At 44.6% G+C, this 17017-nt stretch overlaps 1 protein-coding gene across 1 annotated transcript in view; it reads left to right on the plus strand.

Moving 5' to 3' along the window:
- The window catches only part of LOC135552238 (probable E3 ubiquitin-protein ligase HERC1), a 35838-nt gene extending 19532 nt beyond the window's left edge, over window positions 1-16306 (plus strand). Inside the window, exons 7-9 of the mRNA XM_064983744.1 lie at window positions 2236-2361; window positions 5763-5942; window positions 15000-16306. Coding sequence (XP_064839816.1) covers window positions 2236-2361; window positions 5763-5942; window positions 15000-15185 — 492 coding nt within the window. The 3' untranslated portion in view covers window positions 15186-16306. The remainder of the gene's footprint in view (window positions 1-2235; window positions 2362-5762; window positions 5943-14999) is intronic.
- The last annotated feature ends 711 nt before the right edge of the window (window positions 16307-17017 follow it).

Below are 17017 nucleotides of genomic sequence, written 5' to 3' on the forward strand. Positions count from 1 at the left end.
TAGAAAAGTCATGGTTCAGTATATAACTAGACTATATAACTAGACTATATTGTGTACAGTACATGTCTCTGTTAGACTCTAAGGTGTTTAGATTACATGTCTCTGTTAGACTCTAAGGTGTTAGAGTACAGTACATGTCTCTGTTAGACTCTAAGGTGTTTAGAGTACAGTACATGTCTCTGTTAGACTCTAAGGTGTGAGAGTACAGTACATGTCTCTGTTAGACTCTAAGGTGTTTAGAGTACAGTACATGTCTCTGTTAGACTCTAAGGTGTGAGAGTACAGTACATGTCTCTGTTAGACTCTAAGGTGTTAGAGTACATGTCTCTGTTAGACTCTAAGGTGTTAGAGTACAGTACATGTCTCTGTTAGACTCTAAGGTGTTTAGAGTACAGTACATGTCTCTGTTAGACTCTAAGGTGTTTAGAGTACAGTACATGTCTCTGTTAGACTCTAAGGTGTTTAGAGTACAGTACATGTCTCTGTTAGACTCTAAGGTGTTTAGAGTACAGTACATGTCTCTGTTAGACTCTAAGGTGTTAGAGTACATGTCTCTGTTAGACTCTAAGGTGTTTAGAGTACATGTCTCTGTTAGACTCTAAGGTGTTTAGAGTACTGTACATGTCTCTGTTAGACTCTAAGGTGTTAGAGTACATGTCTCTGTTAGACTCTAAGGTGTTTAGAGTACACTACATGTCTCTGTTAGACTCTAAGGTGTTAGAGTACATGTCTCTGTTAGACTCTAAGGTGTTTAGAGTACACTACATGTCTCTGTTAGACTCTAAGGTGTTAAGAGTACAGTACATGTCTCTGTTAGACTCTAAGGTGTTAAGAGTACAGTACATGTCTCTGTTAGACTCTAAGGTGTTAAGAGTACAGTACATGTCTCTGTTAGACTCTAAGGTGTTAAGAGTACAGTACATGTCTCTGTTAGACTCTAAGGTGTTAAGAGTACAGTACATGTCTCTGTTAGACTCTAAGGTGTTAAGAGTACACTACATGTCTCTGTTAGACTCTAAGGTGTTAAGAGTACAGTACATGTCTCTGTTAGACTCTAAGGTGTTTAGAGTACACTACATGTCTCTGTTAGACTCTAAGGTGTTAGAGTACAGTACATGTCTCTGTTAGACTCTAAGGTGTTTAGAGTACAGTACATGTCTCTGTTAGACTCTAAGGTGTTAGAGTACATGTCTCTGTTAGACTCTAAGGTGTTAGAGTACATGTCTCTGTTAGACTCTAAGGTGTTTAGAGTACACTACATGTCTCTGTTAGACTCTAAGGTGTTTAGAGTACAGTACATGTCTCTGTTAGACTCTAAGGTGTGAGAGTACACTACATGTCTCTGTTAGACTCTAAGGTGTTAGAGTACAGTACATGTCTCTGTTAGACTCTAAGGTGTTTAGATTACATGTCTCTGTTAGACTCTAAGGTGTTTAGAGTACTGTACATGTCTCTGTTAGACTCTAAGGTGTTTAGAGTACTGTACATGTCTATGTTAGACTCTAAGGTGTTTAGAGTACATGTCTCTGTTAGACTCTAAGGTGTTTAGAGTACACTACATGTCTCTGTTAGACTCTAAGGTGTTTAGAGTACAGTACATGTCTCTGTTAGACTCTAAGGTGTTTAGAGTACATGTCTCTGTTAGACTCTAAGGTGTTAGAGTACAGTACATGTCTCTGTTAGACTCTAAGGTGTTTAGAGTACATGTCTCTGTTAGACTCTAAGGTGTTTAGAGTACAGTACATGTCTCTGTTAGACTCTAAGGTGTTTAGAGTACATGTCTCTGTTAGACTCTAAGGTGTTTAGAGTACAGTACATGTCTATGTTAGACTCTAAGGTGTTTAGAGTACAGTACATGTCTCTGTTAGACTCTAAGGTGTTAGAGTACAGTACATGTCTCTGTTAGACTCTAAGGTGTTTAGAGTACATGTCTCTGTTAGACTCTTAAGGTGTTTAGAGTACACTACATGTCTCTGTTAGACTCTAAGGTGTTTAGAGTACAGTACATGTCTATGTTAGACTCTAAGGTGTTTAGAGTACAGTACATGTCTATGTTAGACTCTAAGGTGTGAGAGTACACTACATGTCTCTGTTAGACTCTAAGGTGTTTAGAGTACAGTACATGTCTCTGTTAGACTCTAAGAACCACTTGTTTCATATCTCCCATCCCCCGTCTTTCTCCTTCCCCTGTCCCTCTCTCTCCCCCATCTCTCTCCCTCCCTCCTCCTCTCCCAGGTGGCGGTGGTGCGTGAGGGCATGTCCTGGATCGTCCCTGTCCCTCTCCTCTCCCTCCTCACAGCCAAACAACTGGAACAGATGGTTTGTGGGATGCCAGAGATCAGTGTGGACGTGCTCAAGAAGGTCTCATTACTTTGTCTTCCGTTTGTTTTCATCTCTTTCATTTCATTGTTTTGCTGTAAACTGACTGACGAAGTGATGATTGGCTGACTGACTGACTGACTGACTGACTGACTGACTAAGTGATGATTGGCTGGCTGGCTGACTGACTGAGTGATGATTGGCTGGCTGACTGACTGACTGACTAAGTGATGATTGACTGACTGACTGCCTGACTGACTGACTGACAGATTGACTGACTGACTGACTGACTAAGTGATTATTGGCTGACTGACTGTCTGACTAAGTGATGATTGGCTGATGATTGACTGACTGACTAAGTGACGATTGGCTGACTGACTGACTGACTGACAGACTAAGTGATGATTGGCTGACTGACTGACTAAGTGATGATTGGCTGACTGACTGATTGATTGACTGACTTGATTGACTGACTGATTGTTGTATTGATGTCTGTATTAGTGGCTGTATTAATTACAGGTAGTGTGGTACCGTGAGGTAATGGCTGTATTAATTACAGGTAGTGTGGTACCGTGAGGTAATGGCTGTATTAATGGCTGTATTAATTACAGGTAGTGTGGTACTGTGAGGTAATGGCTGTATTAATTACAGGTAGTGTGGTACCATGAGGTAATGGCTGTATTAATTACAGGTAGTGTGGTACCATGAGGTAATGGCTGTATTAATTACAGGTAGTGTGGTACCATGAGGTAATGGCTGTATTAATTACAGGTAGTGTGGTACCATGAGGTAATGGCTGTATTAATTAAAGGTAGTGTGGTACCATGAGGGTAATGGCTGTATTAATTACAGGTAGTGTGGTACCATGAGGTAATGGCTGTATTAATTACAGGTAGTGTGGTACCATGAGGTAATGGCTGTATTAATTACAGGTAGTGTGGTACCATGAGGGTAATTAATGGCTGTATTAATTACAAGTAGTGTGGTACCATGAGGTAATGGCTGTATTAATTACAGGTAGTGTGGTACCATGAGGGTAATGGCTGTATTAATTACAGGTAGTGTGGTACCATGGGGTAATGGCTGTATTAATGGCTGTATTAATTACAGGTAGTGTGGTACCATGGGGTAATGGCTGTATTAATTACAGGTAGTGTGGTACCGTGAGGTAATGGCTGTATTAATTACAGGTAGTGTGGTACCGTGAGGTAATGGCTGTATTAATTACAGGTAGTGTGGTACCATGAGGGTAATGGCTGTATTAATGGCTGTATTAATTACAGGTAGTGTGGTACCATGAGGGTAATGGCTGTATTAATGGCTGTATTAATTACAGGTAGTGTGGTACCATGAGATAATGGCTGTATTAATTACAGGTAGTGTGGTACCATGAGGCAATGGCTGTATTAATTACAGGTAGTGTGGTACCATGAGGCAATGGCTGTATTAATTACAGGTAGTGTGGTACCATGAGGGTAATGGCTGTATTAATGGCTGTATTAATTACAGGTAGTGTGGTACCATGAGGTAATGGCTGTATTAATGGCTGTATTAATTACAGGTAGTGTGGTACCATGAGGTAATGGCTGTATTAATTACAGGTAGTGTGGTACCTTGAGGTAATGGCTGTATTAATTACAGGTAGTGTGGTACCATGAGGTAATGGCTGTATTAATTACAGGTAGTGTGGTACCATGAGGTAATGGCTGTATTAATTACAGGTAGTGTGGTACCATGATGTAATGGCTGTATTAATTACAGGTAGTGTGGTACCATGAGGTAATGGCTGTATTAATGGCTGTATTAATTACAGGTAGTGTGGTACCGTGAGGTAATGGCTGTATTAATTACAGGTAGTGTGGTACCATGAGGTAATGGCTGTATTAATTACAGGTAGTGTGGTACCATGAGGTAATGGCTGTATTAATTACAGGTAGTGTGGTACCATGAGGGTAATGGCTGTATTAATTACAGGTAGTGTGGTACCGTGAGGTAATGGCTGTATTAATTACAGGTAGTGTGGTACCATGAGGTAATGGCTGTATTAATTACAGGTAGTGTGGTACCATGAGGTAATGGCTGTATTAATGGCTGTATTAATTACAGGTAGTGTGGTACCATGAGGGTAATGGCTGTATTAATTACAGGTAGTGTGGTACCATGAGGTAATGGCTGTATTAATTACAGGTAGTGTGGTACCGTGAGGTAATGGATGTATTAATGGCTGTATTAATTACAGGTAGTGTGGTACCATGAGGTAATGGCTGTATTAATTACAGGTAGTGTGGTACCATGAGGTAATGGCTGTATTAATTACAGGTAGTGTGGTACCATGAGGTAATGGCTGTATTAATTACAGGTAGTGTGGTACCGTGAGGTAATGGCTGTATTAATTACAGGTAGTGTGGTATCATGAGGTAATGGCTGTATTAATTACAGGTAGTGTGGTACCATGAGGTAATGGCTGTATTAATTACAGGTAGTGTGGTACCGTGAGGTAATGACTGTATTAATTACAGGTAGTGAGGTACCATGAGGTAATGGCTATATTAATGGCTGTATTAATTACAGGTAGTGTGGTACCATGAGGTAATGGCTGTATTAATTACAGGTAGTGTGGTACCGTGAGGTAATGGCTGTATTAATGGCTGTATTAATTACAGGTAGTGTGGTACCATGAGGTAATGGCTGTATTAATTACAGGTAGTGTGGTACCATGAGGTAATGGCTGTATTAATTACAGGTAGTGTGGTACCGTGAGGTAATGGCTGTATTAATTACAGGTAGTGTGGTACCATGAGGTAATGGCTGTATTAATTACAGGTAGTGTGGTACCATGGGGTAATGGCTGTATTAATGGCTGTATTAATTACAGGTAGTGTGGTACCATGAGGTAATGGCTGTATTAATGGCTGTATTAATTACAGGTAGTGTGGTACCGTGAGGTAATGGCTGTATTAATTACAGGTTGTGTGGTACCATGAGGTAATGGCTGTATTAATTACAGGTAGTGTGGTACCGTGAGGTAATGGCTGTATTAATTACAGGTAGTGTGGTACCATGAGGTAATGGCTGTATTAATTACAGGTAGTGTGGTACCATGAGGTAATGGCTGTATTAATTACAGGTAGTGTGGTACCATGAGGTAATGGCTGTATTAATTACAGGTAGTGTGGTACCATGAGGTAATGGCTGTATTAATTACAGGTAGTGTGGTACCATGAGGTAATGGCTGTATTAATTACAGGTAGTGTGGTACCGTGAGGTAATGGCTGTATTAATTACAGGTAGTGAGGTACCATGAGGTAATGGCTGTATTAATGGCTGTATTAATTACAGGTAGTGTGGTACCATGAGGTAATGGCTGTATTAATGGCTGTATTAATGGCTGTATTAATTCCAGGTTGTGCGGTACCGTGAGGTAATGGCTGTATTAATTCCAGGTTGTGCGGTACCGTGAGGTAGAAGAGCATCACACTCAGGTCCAGTGGTTCTGGCAGACCCTAGAGGACTTCTCCAACGATGAGAGGGTTCTGTTCATGCGCTTCGTCTCGGGACGGTCCAGGCTGCCCGCCAACACAGCTGACATCTCCCAGAGGTTCCAGATCATGAAGGTGGACAGGGTAAGACAAACACCGCTGCAACACACACACACACATCTCCCAGAGGTTCCAGATCATGAAGGTGGACAGGGTAAGACAGACACCGCTGCCAACACACACACACACACGCACACGCACACAGACATCTCCCAGAGGTTCCAGATCATGAAGGTGGACAGGGTAAGACAGACACCGCTGCCAACACACACACACACACACACGCACACGCACACAGACATCTCCCAGAGGTTCCAGATAATGAAGGTGGACAGGGTAAGACAATCACCGCTGCCAACACACGCACACACACACATACCAGCACACACACACACACACATACCAACACACACACACATACCCCCCACACACACACACACATACCAACACACACACAAACACATACACACACACACACATACCAGCACACACACACACACACATACCAACACACACACACACACACCTCCCAGAGGTTGCAGATGAAAGGGGTGAGTGAGAAAGGCCATCCCCACCGACTGATCTCGGTTCAGATGATAAGGGGCTGACATCAGCTGTCAGCCAGACTAGACATGGTTAGGGCTGATCTCGGTTCAGATGATAAGGGGCTGACATCAGCTGTCTGCCAGACTAGACATGGTTAGGGCTGATCTCGGTTCAGATGATAAGGGGCTGACATCAGCTGTCTGCCAGACTAGACATGGTTAGGGCTGATCTCGGTTCAGATGATAAGGGGCTGACATCAGCTGTCTGCCAGACTAGACATGGTTAGGGCTGATCTCGGTTCAGATGATAAGGGGCTGACATCAGCTGTCAGCCAGACTAGACATGGTTAGGGCTGATCTCGGTTCAGATGATAAGGGGCTGACATCAGCTGTCTGCCAGACTAGACATGGTTAGGGCTGATCTCGGTTCAGATGATCAGGGGCTGACATCAGCTGTCTGCCAGACTAGACATGGTTAGGGCTGATCTCGGTTCAGATGATAAGGGGCTGACATCAGCTGTCTGCCAGACTAGACATGGTTAGGGCTGATCTCGGTTCAGATGATCAGGGGCTGACATCAGCTTGTCTTGTCCTGTGTCTGTCTGTATTATTCTATACAGTGTTTATAGCATGTTGTCTGAAGTAATATCGTTTCCCACAACTTGAGTGTCATATAACCAAAAATTCTTCTTTTTTTTTAACAAAACCAATGTCCAATTCTTTGGAGGGGGGCCTTAGAATCATTAGATCCTGTTCTTTTTCGTTCGTTTAAATAAATCAAACATCTCACCTGGTTTAACATCCGTAGGATGATTTGAGAAAACGCCGTTCTTGATCCACGTGGGATGTGATCACAACATCACATAACCTCCCACCCGTTATTGTGGCTGAAGGCCGATAGCCTACTAACGATTTGGTTGTTTAAATTATTTATCCAGCATCTATTAGCTAAACATAAGGGCATTTAAATATTTACCTGTCAAAGTCTGAGGGAAAAAATTACATGCCAGTGTGTGTTGCCCCAGTCTAAATGCCCATGTGTTCCCCCAGTCTAAATGCCCATGTGTGTTCCCCCAGTCTAAATGCCCATGTGTGTTGCCCCAGTCTAAATGCCCATGTGTGTTCCTCCAGTCTAAATGCCCATGTGTTCCCCAGTCTAAATGCCCATGTGTGTTCCCCCAGTCTAAATGCCCATGTGTGTTGCCCCAGTCTAAATGCCCATGTGTGTTCCCCCAGTCTAAATGCCCATGTGTGTTCCCCCAGTCTAAATGCCCATGTGTGTTCCCCCAGTCTAAATGCCCGTGTGTGTTGCCCCAGTCTAAATGCCCGTGTGTGTTCCCCCAGTCTAAATGCCAGTGTGTGTTCCTCCAGTCTAAATGCCAGTGTGTGTTCCCCCAGTCTAAATGCCCGTGTGTGTTCCCCCAGTCTAAATGCCCATGTGTGTTCCCCCAGTCTAAATGTCGATGCATTTCTCTGCCAATAGAAGAACAACTCAAAGACAGAACTACACACATCTAAATGGAGAAGATACATACATTACAAGAGAATGTTGATGATGTAATGAACACCTCTCTCTCTGTTCCACCCCCCGTCTCTCTCTCTCTCTCTCTCTCTGCCCCCCCTCTCTCTCTCTGCCCCCCTCTCAATTCAATTCAATGGGCTTTATTGGCATGGGAAACATGTGTTAACATTGCCAAAGCAAGTAAGGTATATAATATATAAAGTGAAATAAACAATAAAAATTATCAGTAGACATCACACATACAGAAGTTTCAAAACAATAAAGACATTACAAATGTCATATTATATATATATATATATATACAGTGTTTTTACAATGTGCAAATGGTAAAGGACACAAGATAAAATAAATAAGCATAGATATGTGTTGTATTTACAATGGTGCGTGTTCTTCACTGGTTGCCCTTTTCTCGTGGCAACAGGTCACAAATCTTGCTGCTCTGATGGCACACTGTGGAATTTCACCCAGTAGATAAGGGAGTTTTTCAAAATTGGATTTGTTTTCGAATTCTTTGTGGATCTGTGTAATCTGAGGGAAATATGTCTCTCTAATATGGTCATACATTGGGCAGGAGGTTAGGAAGTGCAGCTCAGTTTCCACCTCATTTTGTGGGCAGTGAGCACATAGCCTGTCTTCTCTTGAGAGCCATGTCTGCCTACGTCGGCCTTTCTCAATAGCAAGGCTATGCTCGCTGAGTCTGTACATAGTCAAAGCTTTCCTTAATTTTGGGTCAGTCACAGTGGTCAGGTATTCTGCCGCTGTGTACTCTCTGTGTAGGGCCAAATAGCATTCTAGTTTGCTCTGTTTTTTTGTTAATTCTTTCCAGTGTGTCAAGTAAATATCTTTTTGTTTTCTCATGATTTGGTTGGGTCTAATTGTGCTGCTGTCATGGGGCTCTGTAGGGTGTGTTTGTGAACAGAGCCCCAGGACCAGCTTGCTTAGGGGACTCTTCTCCAGGTTCATCTCTCTGTAGGTGATGGCTTTGTTGTGGAAGGTTTGGGAATCGCTTCCTTTTAGGTGGTTATAGAATTTAACTGCTCTTTTCTGGATTTTGATAATTAGTGGGTATCGGCCTAATTCTGCTCTGCATGCATTATTTGGTGTTCTACGTTGTACACTGAGGATATTTTTGCAGAATTCTGCGTGCAGAGTCTCAATTTGGTGTTTGTCCCATTTTGTGAAGTCTTGTTGGTGAGCGGACCCCAGACCTCACAACCATAAAGGGCAATGGGCTCTATGACTGATTCAAGTATTTTTAGCCAAATCCTAATTGGTATGTTGAAATTTATGTTCCTTTTGATGGCATAGAATGCCCTTCTTGCCTTGTCTCTCAGATCGTTCACAGCTTTGTGGAAGTTACCTGTGGCGCTGATGTTTAGGCCAAGGTATGTATAGTTTTTTGTGTGCTCTAGGGCAACAGTGTCTAGATGGAATTTGTATTTGTGGTCCTGGTGACTGGACCTTTTTGGAACACCATTATTTTGGTCTTACTGAGATTTACTGTCAGGGCCCAGGTCTGACAGAATCTGTGCATAAGATCTAGGTGCTGCTGTAGGCCCTCCTTGGTTGGTGACAGAAGCACCAGATCATCAGCAAACAGCAGACATTTGACTTCAGATTCTAGTAGGGTGAGGCCGGGTGCTGCAGACTTTTCTAGTGCCCGCGCCAGTTCGTTGATATATATGTTGAAGAGGGTGGGGCTTAAGCTGCATCCCTGTCTAACCCCACGACCCTGTGTGAAGAAATGTGTGTGTTTTTTGCCAATTTTAACCGCACACTTGTTGTTTGTGTACATGGATTTTATGATGTCGTATGTTTTACCCCCAACACCACTTTCCATCAGTTTGTATAGCAGACCCTCATGCCAAATTGAGTCGAAGGCTTTTTTGAAATCAACAAAGCATGAGAAGACTTTGCCTTTGTTTTGGTTTGTTTGGTTGTCAATTAGGGTGTGCAGGGTGAATACATGGTCTGTTGTACGGTAATTTGATAAAAAGCCAATTTGACATTTGCTCAGTACATTGTTTTCATTGAGGAAGTGTACGAGTCTGCTGTTAATGATAATGCAGAGGATTTTCCCAAGGTTACTGTTGACGCATATTCCACGGTAGTTATTGGGGTCAAATTTGTCTCCATTTTTGTGGATTGGGGTGATCAGTCCTTGGTTCCAAATATTGGGGAAGATGCCAGAGCTAAGGATGATGTTAAAGAGTTTTAGTATAGCCAATTGGAATTTGTTGTCTGTATATTTGATCATTTCATTGAGGATACCATCAACACCACAGGCCTTTTTGGGTTGGAGGGTTTTTATTTTGTCCTGTAACTCATTCAATGTTATTGGAGAATCCAGTGGGTTCTGGTAGTCTTTAATAGTTGATTCTAAGATCTGTATTTGATCATGTATATGTTTTTGCTCTTTATTCTTTGTTATAGAGCCAAAAAGATTGGAGAAGTGGTTTACCCATACATCTCCATTTTGGATAGATAATTCTTCGTGTTGTTGTTTGTTTAGTGTTTTCCAATTTTCCCAGAAGTGGTTAGAGTCTATGGATTCTTCATTTACATTGAGCTGATTTCTGACATGCTGTTCCTTCTTTTTCCGTAGTGTATTTCTGTATTGTTTTAGTGATTCACCATAGTGAAGGCGTAGACTCAGGTTTTCCAGGTCTCTATGTTTTTGGTTGGACAGGTTTCTCAATTTCTTTCTTAGAATTTTGCATTCTTCATCAAACCATTTGTCATTGTTGTTAATTTTCTTCGGTTTTCTATTTGAGATTTTTAGGTTTGATAGGGAGGCAGAGAGGTCAAATATACTGTTAAGAATTTCTACTGCCAAGCTTACACGGTGAAACGTTTTGTCCAGGAAGTTGTCTAAAAGGGATTGAATTTGTTGTTGCCTCATTGTTTTTTTGTTAGGTTTCCACACTACTTTCCTTCCATCTCTAGCATTTCTTAATGTTACTCAGTTCCTTTGGCTTTGATGCCTCATGATTGAGTATTTCTCTGTTCAGGTAGACTGTGATTTAGCTTTGATCTGATAGAGGTGTCAGTGGGCTGACTGTGAACGCTCTGAGAGACTCTGGGTTGAGGTCAGTGATAAAGTAGTCTACAGTACTACTGCCAAGAGATGAGCTATAGGTGTACCTACCATAGGAGTCCCCTCGAAGCCTACCATTGACTATGTACATACCCAGCGTGCGACAGAGCTGCAGGAGTTGTGACCCGTTTTTGTTGGTTATGTTGTCATAGTTGTGCCTAGGGGGCATACGGGGAGGGGATGCTGTCACCTCCAGGCAGGTGTTTGTCCCCCTGTGTGCTGAGGGTGTCAGGTTCTTGTCCGGTTCTGGCATTTAGGTCACCACAGACTAGTACATGTCCCTGGGCCTGGAAATGGTTGATTTCCCCTCCAGGATGGAGAAGCTGTCTTCATTAAAATATGGGGATTCTAGTGGGGGGATATAGGTAGCACACAGGAGGACATTTTTCTCTGTTAGGATAATTTCCTTTTGAATTTCTAGCCAAATGTAGAATGTTCCTGTTTTGATTAATTTAATGGAGTGAGTTAGGTCTGCTCTATACCAAATTAGCATACCCCGAGTCCCTTCCCTGTTTCACACCTGGTAGTTTGGTGGATGGGACTACCAGCTCTCTGTAACCTAGAGGGCATCCAGTGGGTCTGTCTCCTCTATACCAGGTTTCTTGCAGGATGACAATGTCTGTATTACCGATTTCTTTGGTGAAGTCCGGGTTTCTGCTCTTCAGGCCAAAGGCAGATGACCTCAGGCCTTGGATATTCCAGGATGAAATAGTAAAGGCTTTTGTTCCATAAAGTGTCCAATGTTGTTGGTCGTGGTTTGGCCTCAGGCCAGTAAGTGTGAGCAGAGCCTGCTGAGCATCTGGTACATGCCATTGGCTTGGGCGAGTGTGAGAGTGGGGTTGGGACTGTTTGCCCGCTCACTACCTGGGCGTATGTGTGGCTTCCATGTTGAGGCCCTCTTTGCGGGGGTGGGGTGCATGGGGTGGGCAGGAGTGGCATAGGTCTGATCTGAGGGGGCCTAAATGGGGTGTGGGCATGATTGACGGGGGGTGTTGATTGGTTGGGGTAGGGGTGTGGATGTGTCTGGGTGTGCGGTGGTCTGGATGTAATTCCTCTTGGCGTGGGTCCTCTATGTGTAGGTCCAGGGGGGTCCTGCAGGTCTGGGAGGGTGTCTCGCTGGTCTGGGTGGGGTGTCTATTGATCTGTTGCTCCTGTGTGAAGTGTTGGGGATACGTTTGAGAGCGATGTCCTTTAGAGTTCGGGCAAAGATGGGCACTGCTGCCTTGTAGAGGTGGACCTGGTCATAGAGGCTGTTCAAGTCCAGGGTGGAGTGGTGGGCCAGGAAAACGTTTGGTTTTGAGGCACAGTCACGGGAAATACTTGCGTTTACCCGCTGTATTGGGGAAAGTAGAAGAAGCCTTTTCAATCACTCCCTTCAGTGCTGTGGCCACTCTTTCCTGCTGGGCCCTCAGGTCGTTTGTGCCTGTGTGTATTATTATGTGGCTGGGTGAGCCTAGTTTGGCCTCAGACAGAAGGTCTATGGCGCTCTGGGTGTTTGGACACCAGAGTTTAGACACACTGTGTTTGGGAAAAAGTTTTTTTCTTCTATATATTTCCCATTTGAGTCCATAAGTAGTACAATCTGTGTCTTGTGTTTGTCCTCAGTGGGTGTGGGGGGTTGTCAGAAGGGCTATCAGGGTGGCTGACAGGGGGTGCTCAGGGGGTGAGAGCCGCTGGGCTTGGGGTTCTTCATTTGTCTGTTCTGCTGTGATGTCGAGATTTTTGTTGGGTGCTGAGGTGGGCTGTTCTGCTGGCTTCTCTGTGGGGGTGGCCACCTCTCTAGTGGGTTGTTCTCTGTCACACGCCGTCCCCCTCAACCTCTCCTCCATCCCCCTCAACCTCTCCTCCATCCCCCTCAACCTCTCCTCCACCAGCAGTCTGATACGCTCCTCTAGTTGCCTGTTCTGCTCCTCTTTCTCCTGTTGTATTTGTCTCACCACTGTCCAAAGTGCAGATATGTCTCTGTCCACCTCCAGCTCTCCTGGTCTGGTTAGGGGGCTGTTGTTTTGCTGGGCTGTTGTCTGGGTCTGTGCTGACTGAAGTGTGATCACCTGCTGTTCCAGCTCCACCTGCCTTATCTCCAGCTGGGTGAATTTGTCTTTCATTTCAATGAGGGAGTGGTAATCTGTGCTGGGAGGTTGACTCTCCGCTGGGGGTTGCTCGTCTGTGGGGTTACATAGTGAAGAGGTCTGGTCTGACCCACTCGGTGTGGGGGTATCTTTATCAAGGGAGAGCTTCTCCTGCTGGGCTAATTCTTTGATTAGGTGAAAGTCCAGCTGAAACTGTTTGGTGTTATTCTGTACAATTACTGTTCCGGACTTATAGATATTTATATTGCTTGACTCAGAGTCCTCGTTATCAAGTATTCTGAGTTTCCAGCCCTCGTTAACCCCCCCTCTCTTAACAAAGGGGTAGTGTGCTAATATAGCACTGTGCCATGCCAGGGGATGGTTTGTGTGGAAGATAAGGTTGCTGATGTTCCCATTTTTGTAATAGTCAGCAAAAAGTGTCTCTTGATTTTCCATAAGGAGCTTCATTTTGTAATCTTTTCTTGACTTATCATTCTTTACATGCAAAGGGTACTGTATTTTAATTACCTCTGAACAGCGGGAGGGAGCCTCTAAGGCCTCTCCATTTGGTTGGGGTAGACTGTGTGACTCTCCTGCCATTGTTGGGCTAATGGGCTTTGACACCTCTCACTTGACACGTCAGTGCTAGTTGAAGCTGTATCAAGCTTGGCAGAATTATGTTAGAATTCAGTCCTTATAAAGTAATGTTGTGTATTTTTCTTCTTGGCTTTTGGCTTTTAAATATATAGTTTCAGACTAAGCATTACTCACTCAGTTCCAGGTTGGATGGGGTTTTCAGGTTTCTGTTGTTTTCCAGAGAATTTGCTGTATAGAGAAATAAATCTTGGTAGTTGTGAACCTTCCAGGTGATTCCGTAATTCCGTCCAAAATCAGGTTGTAGGTTTTAAGTTTTGATTTGAAGTGGGGGTTATGTTGTAGAGGGTAGAATCCAGTATGTGTTCCTGACAAAAAATCCAAGTTTATCTAACTCTAAATCTATCTTTTTTAAAGAAAATGCTGAAAAATGCAGGAGCTCATCTGATCGTGACCTCTCTCTCTCTGCCCTCTCTCCCCCCTCTCTGCCCCCCTCTCTCTCTGCCCTCTCCCCCTCTCTCTGCCCCCTTCTCCCCTCCTCTCTCTCTCTGCCCCCCCTCTCTCTCTGCCCCCCTCTCTCTCTGCCCCCTCCCCCCTCTCTCTGCCCCCTCTCTCTCTGCCCCCCCCCCCCTCTCTCTCTGCCCCCTCCCCTCTCTCTGCCCCCCCTCTCTCTGCCCCCCCTCTCTCTCTGCCCCCTCCCCTCTCTCTGCCCCCTCTCTCTGCTGCCCCCCCTCTCTCTCTGCCCCCTCTCTCTCTGCCCCCCTCTCTCTCTGCCCCCCCTCTCTCTCTGCCCCCCCTCTCTGCCCCCCTCTCTCTCTCTGCCCCTCTCCCCCTCTCTCTGCCCCCTTCTCCCCTCCTCTCTCTCTGCCCCCCTCTCTCTGCCCCCCCCTCTCTCTCTGCCCCCCCTCTCTCTCTGCCCCCCCTCCTCTCTCTCTGCCCCCCCCTCTCTCTCTGCCCCCTCCCCTCTCTCTGCCCCCCCCTCTCTGCCCCCCTCTCTCTCTGCCCCCCTCCCTCTCTCTCTGCCCCCCCCTCTCTCTGCCCCCCTCTCTCTCTGCCCCCCCTCTCTCTCTGCCCCCCCCTCTCTCTGCCCCCCCCTCTCTCTGCCCCCCCCTCTCTCTCTGCCCCCCCTCTCTCTCTGCCCCCTCTCTCTCTGCCCCCCCCCCCTCTCTCTCTGCCCCCCCTCTCTCTCTGCCCCCCTCTCTCTCTGCCCCCCCCCTCTCTCTCCCCCCCCCCCCCTCTCTCTGCCCCCCCCCCTCTCTCTGCCCCCCCCTCTCTCTGCCCCCCCCCCTCTCTCTGCCCCCCCCCCCCATACAGCCCTATGACAGCCTGCCGACCTCCCAGACCTGTTTCTTCCAGCTGCGCCTGCCTCCTTACTCCAGCCAGACGGTGATGGCAGAGAGACTCCGCTACGCCATCAACAACTGTCGCTCCATCGACATGGACAACTACATGTTGTCACGCAATGTAGACAACGCCGAGGGCTCGGACACGGACTACTGACCAACCACAGTCTGCCCAGACCCTCACCACACACATACACACACACACACGCAACGTAGACAACGCCGAGGGCTCGGACACGGACTACTGACCAACCACAGTCTGCCCAGACCCTCACCACACACATACACACACACACACGCAACGTAGACAACGCTGAGGGCTCGGACACGGACTACTGACCAACCACAGTCTGCCCAGACCCTCACCACACACATACACACACACACACACACACACACGCAACGTAGACAACGCCGAGGGCTCGGACACGGACTACTGACCAACCATAGTCTGCCCAGACCAGATGCACCGTCAAAACAACACACCTTCACAGACCCTCACCACACACACACACACACACACACAACGTAGACCCAGGAAAGACCGGGCCTGGATGGAATATAGACTGTCCTCTCCTCTCACAGACCCTCACCACACACACACACACACACACAACGTAGACCCAGGAAAGACCGGGCCTGGATGGAATAGACTGTCCTCTCCTCTCACAGAGCGTCACACAGCAGAAACCCAGAAGGACGGCATCTTCTCCGTTGCCCGTTATCAACGTACAGGAGGAAGTCACAGAGTAGCAACAACAACAGAGAGTTCATTTACCTGTACGGAAAAAGGCCCGGTCACTTTTGAACATTTCATTTATATTCCATGTTTCTCTACTACTCTCAACACATAAGACATAATGGATGGATTTGATTCAATGTTTTTATTTTTCACCAAATGGGTTTTTATTTAGTAATGTTGTTGTTTTTTTTAAAGCAAATTTTAAAAAACCAGAAGCAGTTCATTGAGTATTATTATTATCATTATGGTTGGTTTTTTTCATCGCTTCATTTCTTTCAGGTTTTTTTGTTTTGTTTTAGCATGGAGGTTTGTTTATTTAGTCTTTGGGGAAATGTGTATAGGATTATTCATTCACCCCAAGTGAAGAAGAAAATAAAAAATGATGTTGTACAATTGTGTATAATGTTTCAGTAGGAAAATGTTTTACATAAATATCCATATTTATTTTTGTTTTCAATTTTTAAATTGCCAATGCTGGGGTATCCTAAAGCAGGAACAAACAAACAAAAAAACTCAATAAAATGCTTCAGAACGGACTTGTTACGTTTATTCTGTGATCAATAGTGGGGTCTTGGAAGTGGTCGGTTTAGAAATTAAACCAACGTGAACTCAGAATATTACAATTATAATACAAAACGTTATGGAGAAACACTTTTGTTTCGCTGAAAACAAATATCATCACATTTCTTTTTATTACAGTATAAAATGTCACAAAAGGCCACCTTTTAGGGAGGTAAAGTAAATCAACCTTGAACATTGTTGTCCAAAAAATATTTACACAAAAAAAAAAAAACTCCATCCCATCGTTTGAGTCAGAAGACATTGTTCAACAATGTGTATGTTGTTCACACATGAGCCAGTTTAGAATCAGATACTGCGTCACATGGTATCTAGTATCTGGTGTCAGATATTGTTGTTTACATCACATCTAGTATCTGGTGTCAGATATTGTTGTTTACGTCACATGGTATCTAGTATCTGGTGTCAGATATTGTTGTTTACGTCACATGGTATCTAGTATCTGGTGTCAGATATTGTTGTTTACATCACATCTAGTATCTGGTGTCAGATAATGTTGTTTACATCACATGGTATCTAGTATCTGGTGTCAGATATTGTTGTTTACATCACATCTAGTATCTGGTGTGAAGTCAGATATTGTTGTTTACATCACATGGTATCTGGTGTCAGATATTGTTGTTTACATCACATGGTATCTGGTGTCAGATATTGTTTACATCACATGG

Source organism: Oncorhynchus masou, chromosome 2 (assembly GCF_036934945.1).
Source record: "Oncorhynchus masou masou isolate Uvic2021 chromosome 2, UVic_Omas_1.1, whole genome shotgun sequence".
Lineage (NCBI taxonomy): Eukaryota > Metazoa > Chordata > Actinopteri > Salmoniformes > Salmonidae > Oncorhynchus > Oncorhynchus masou.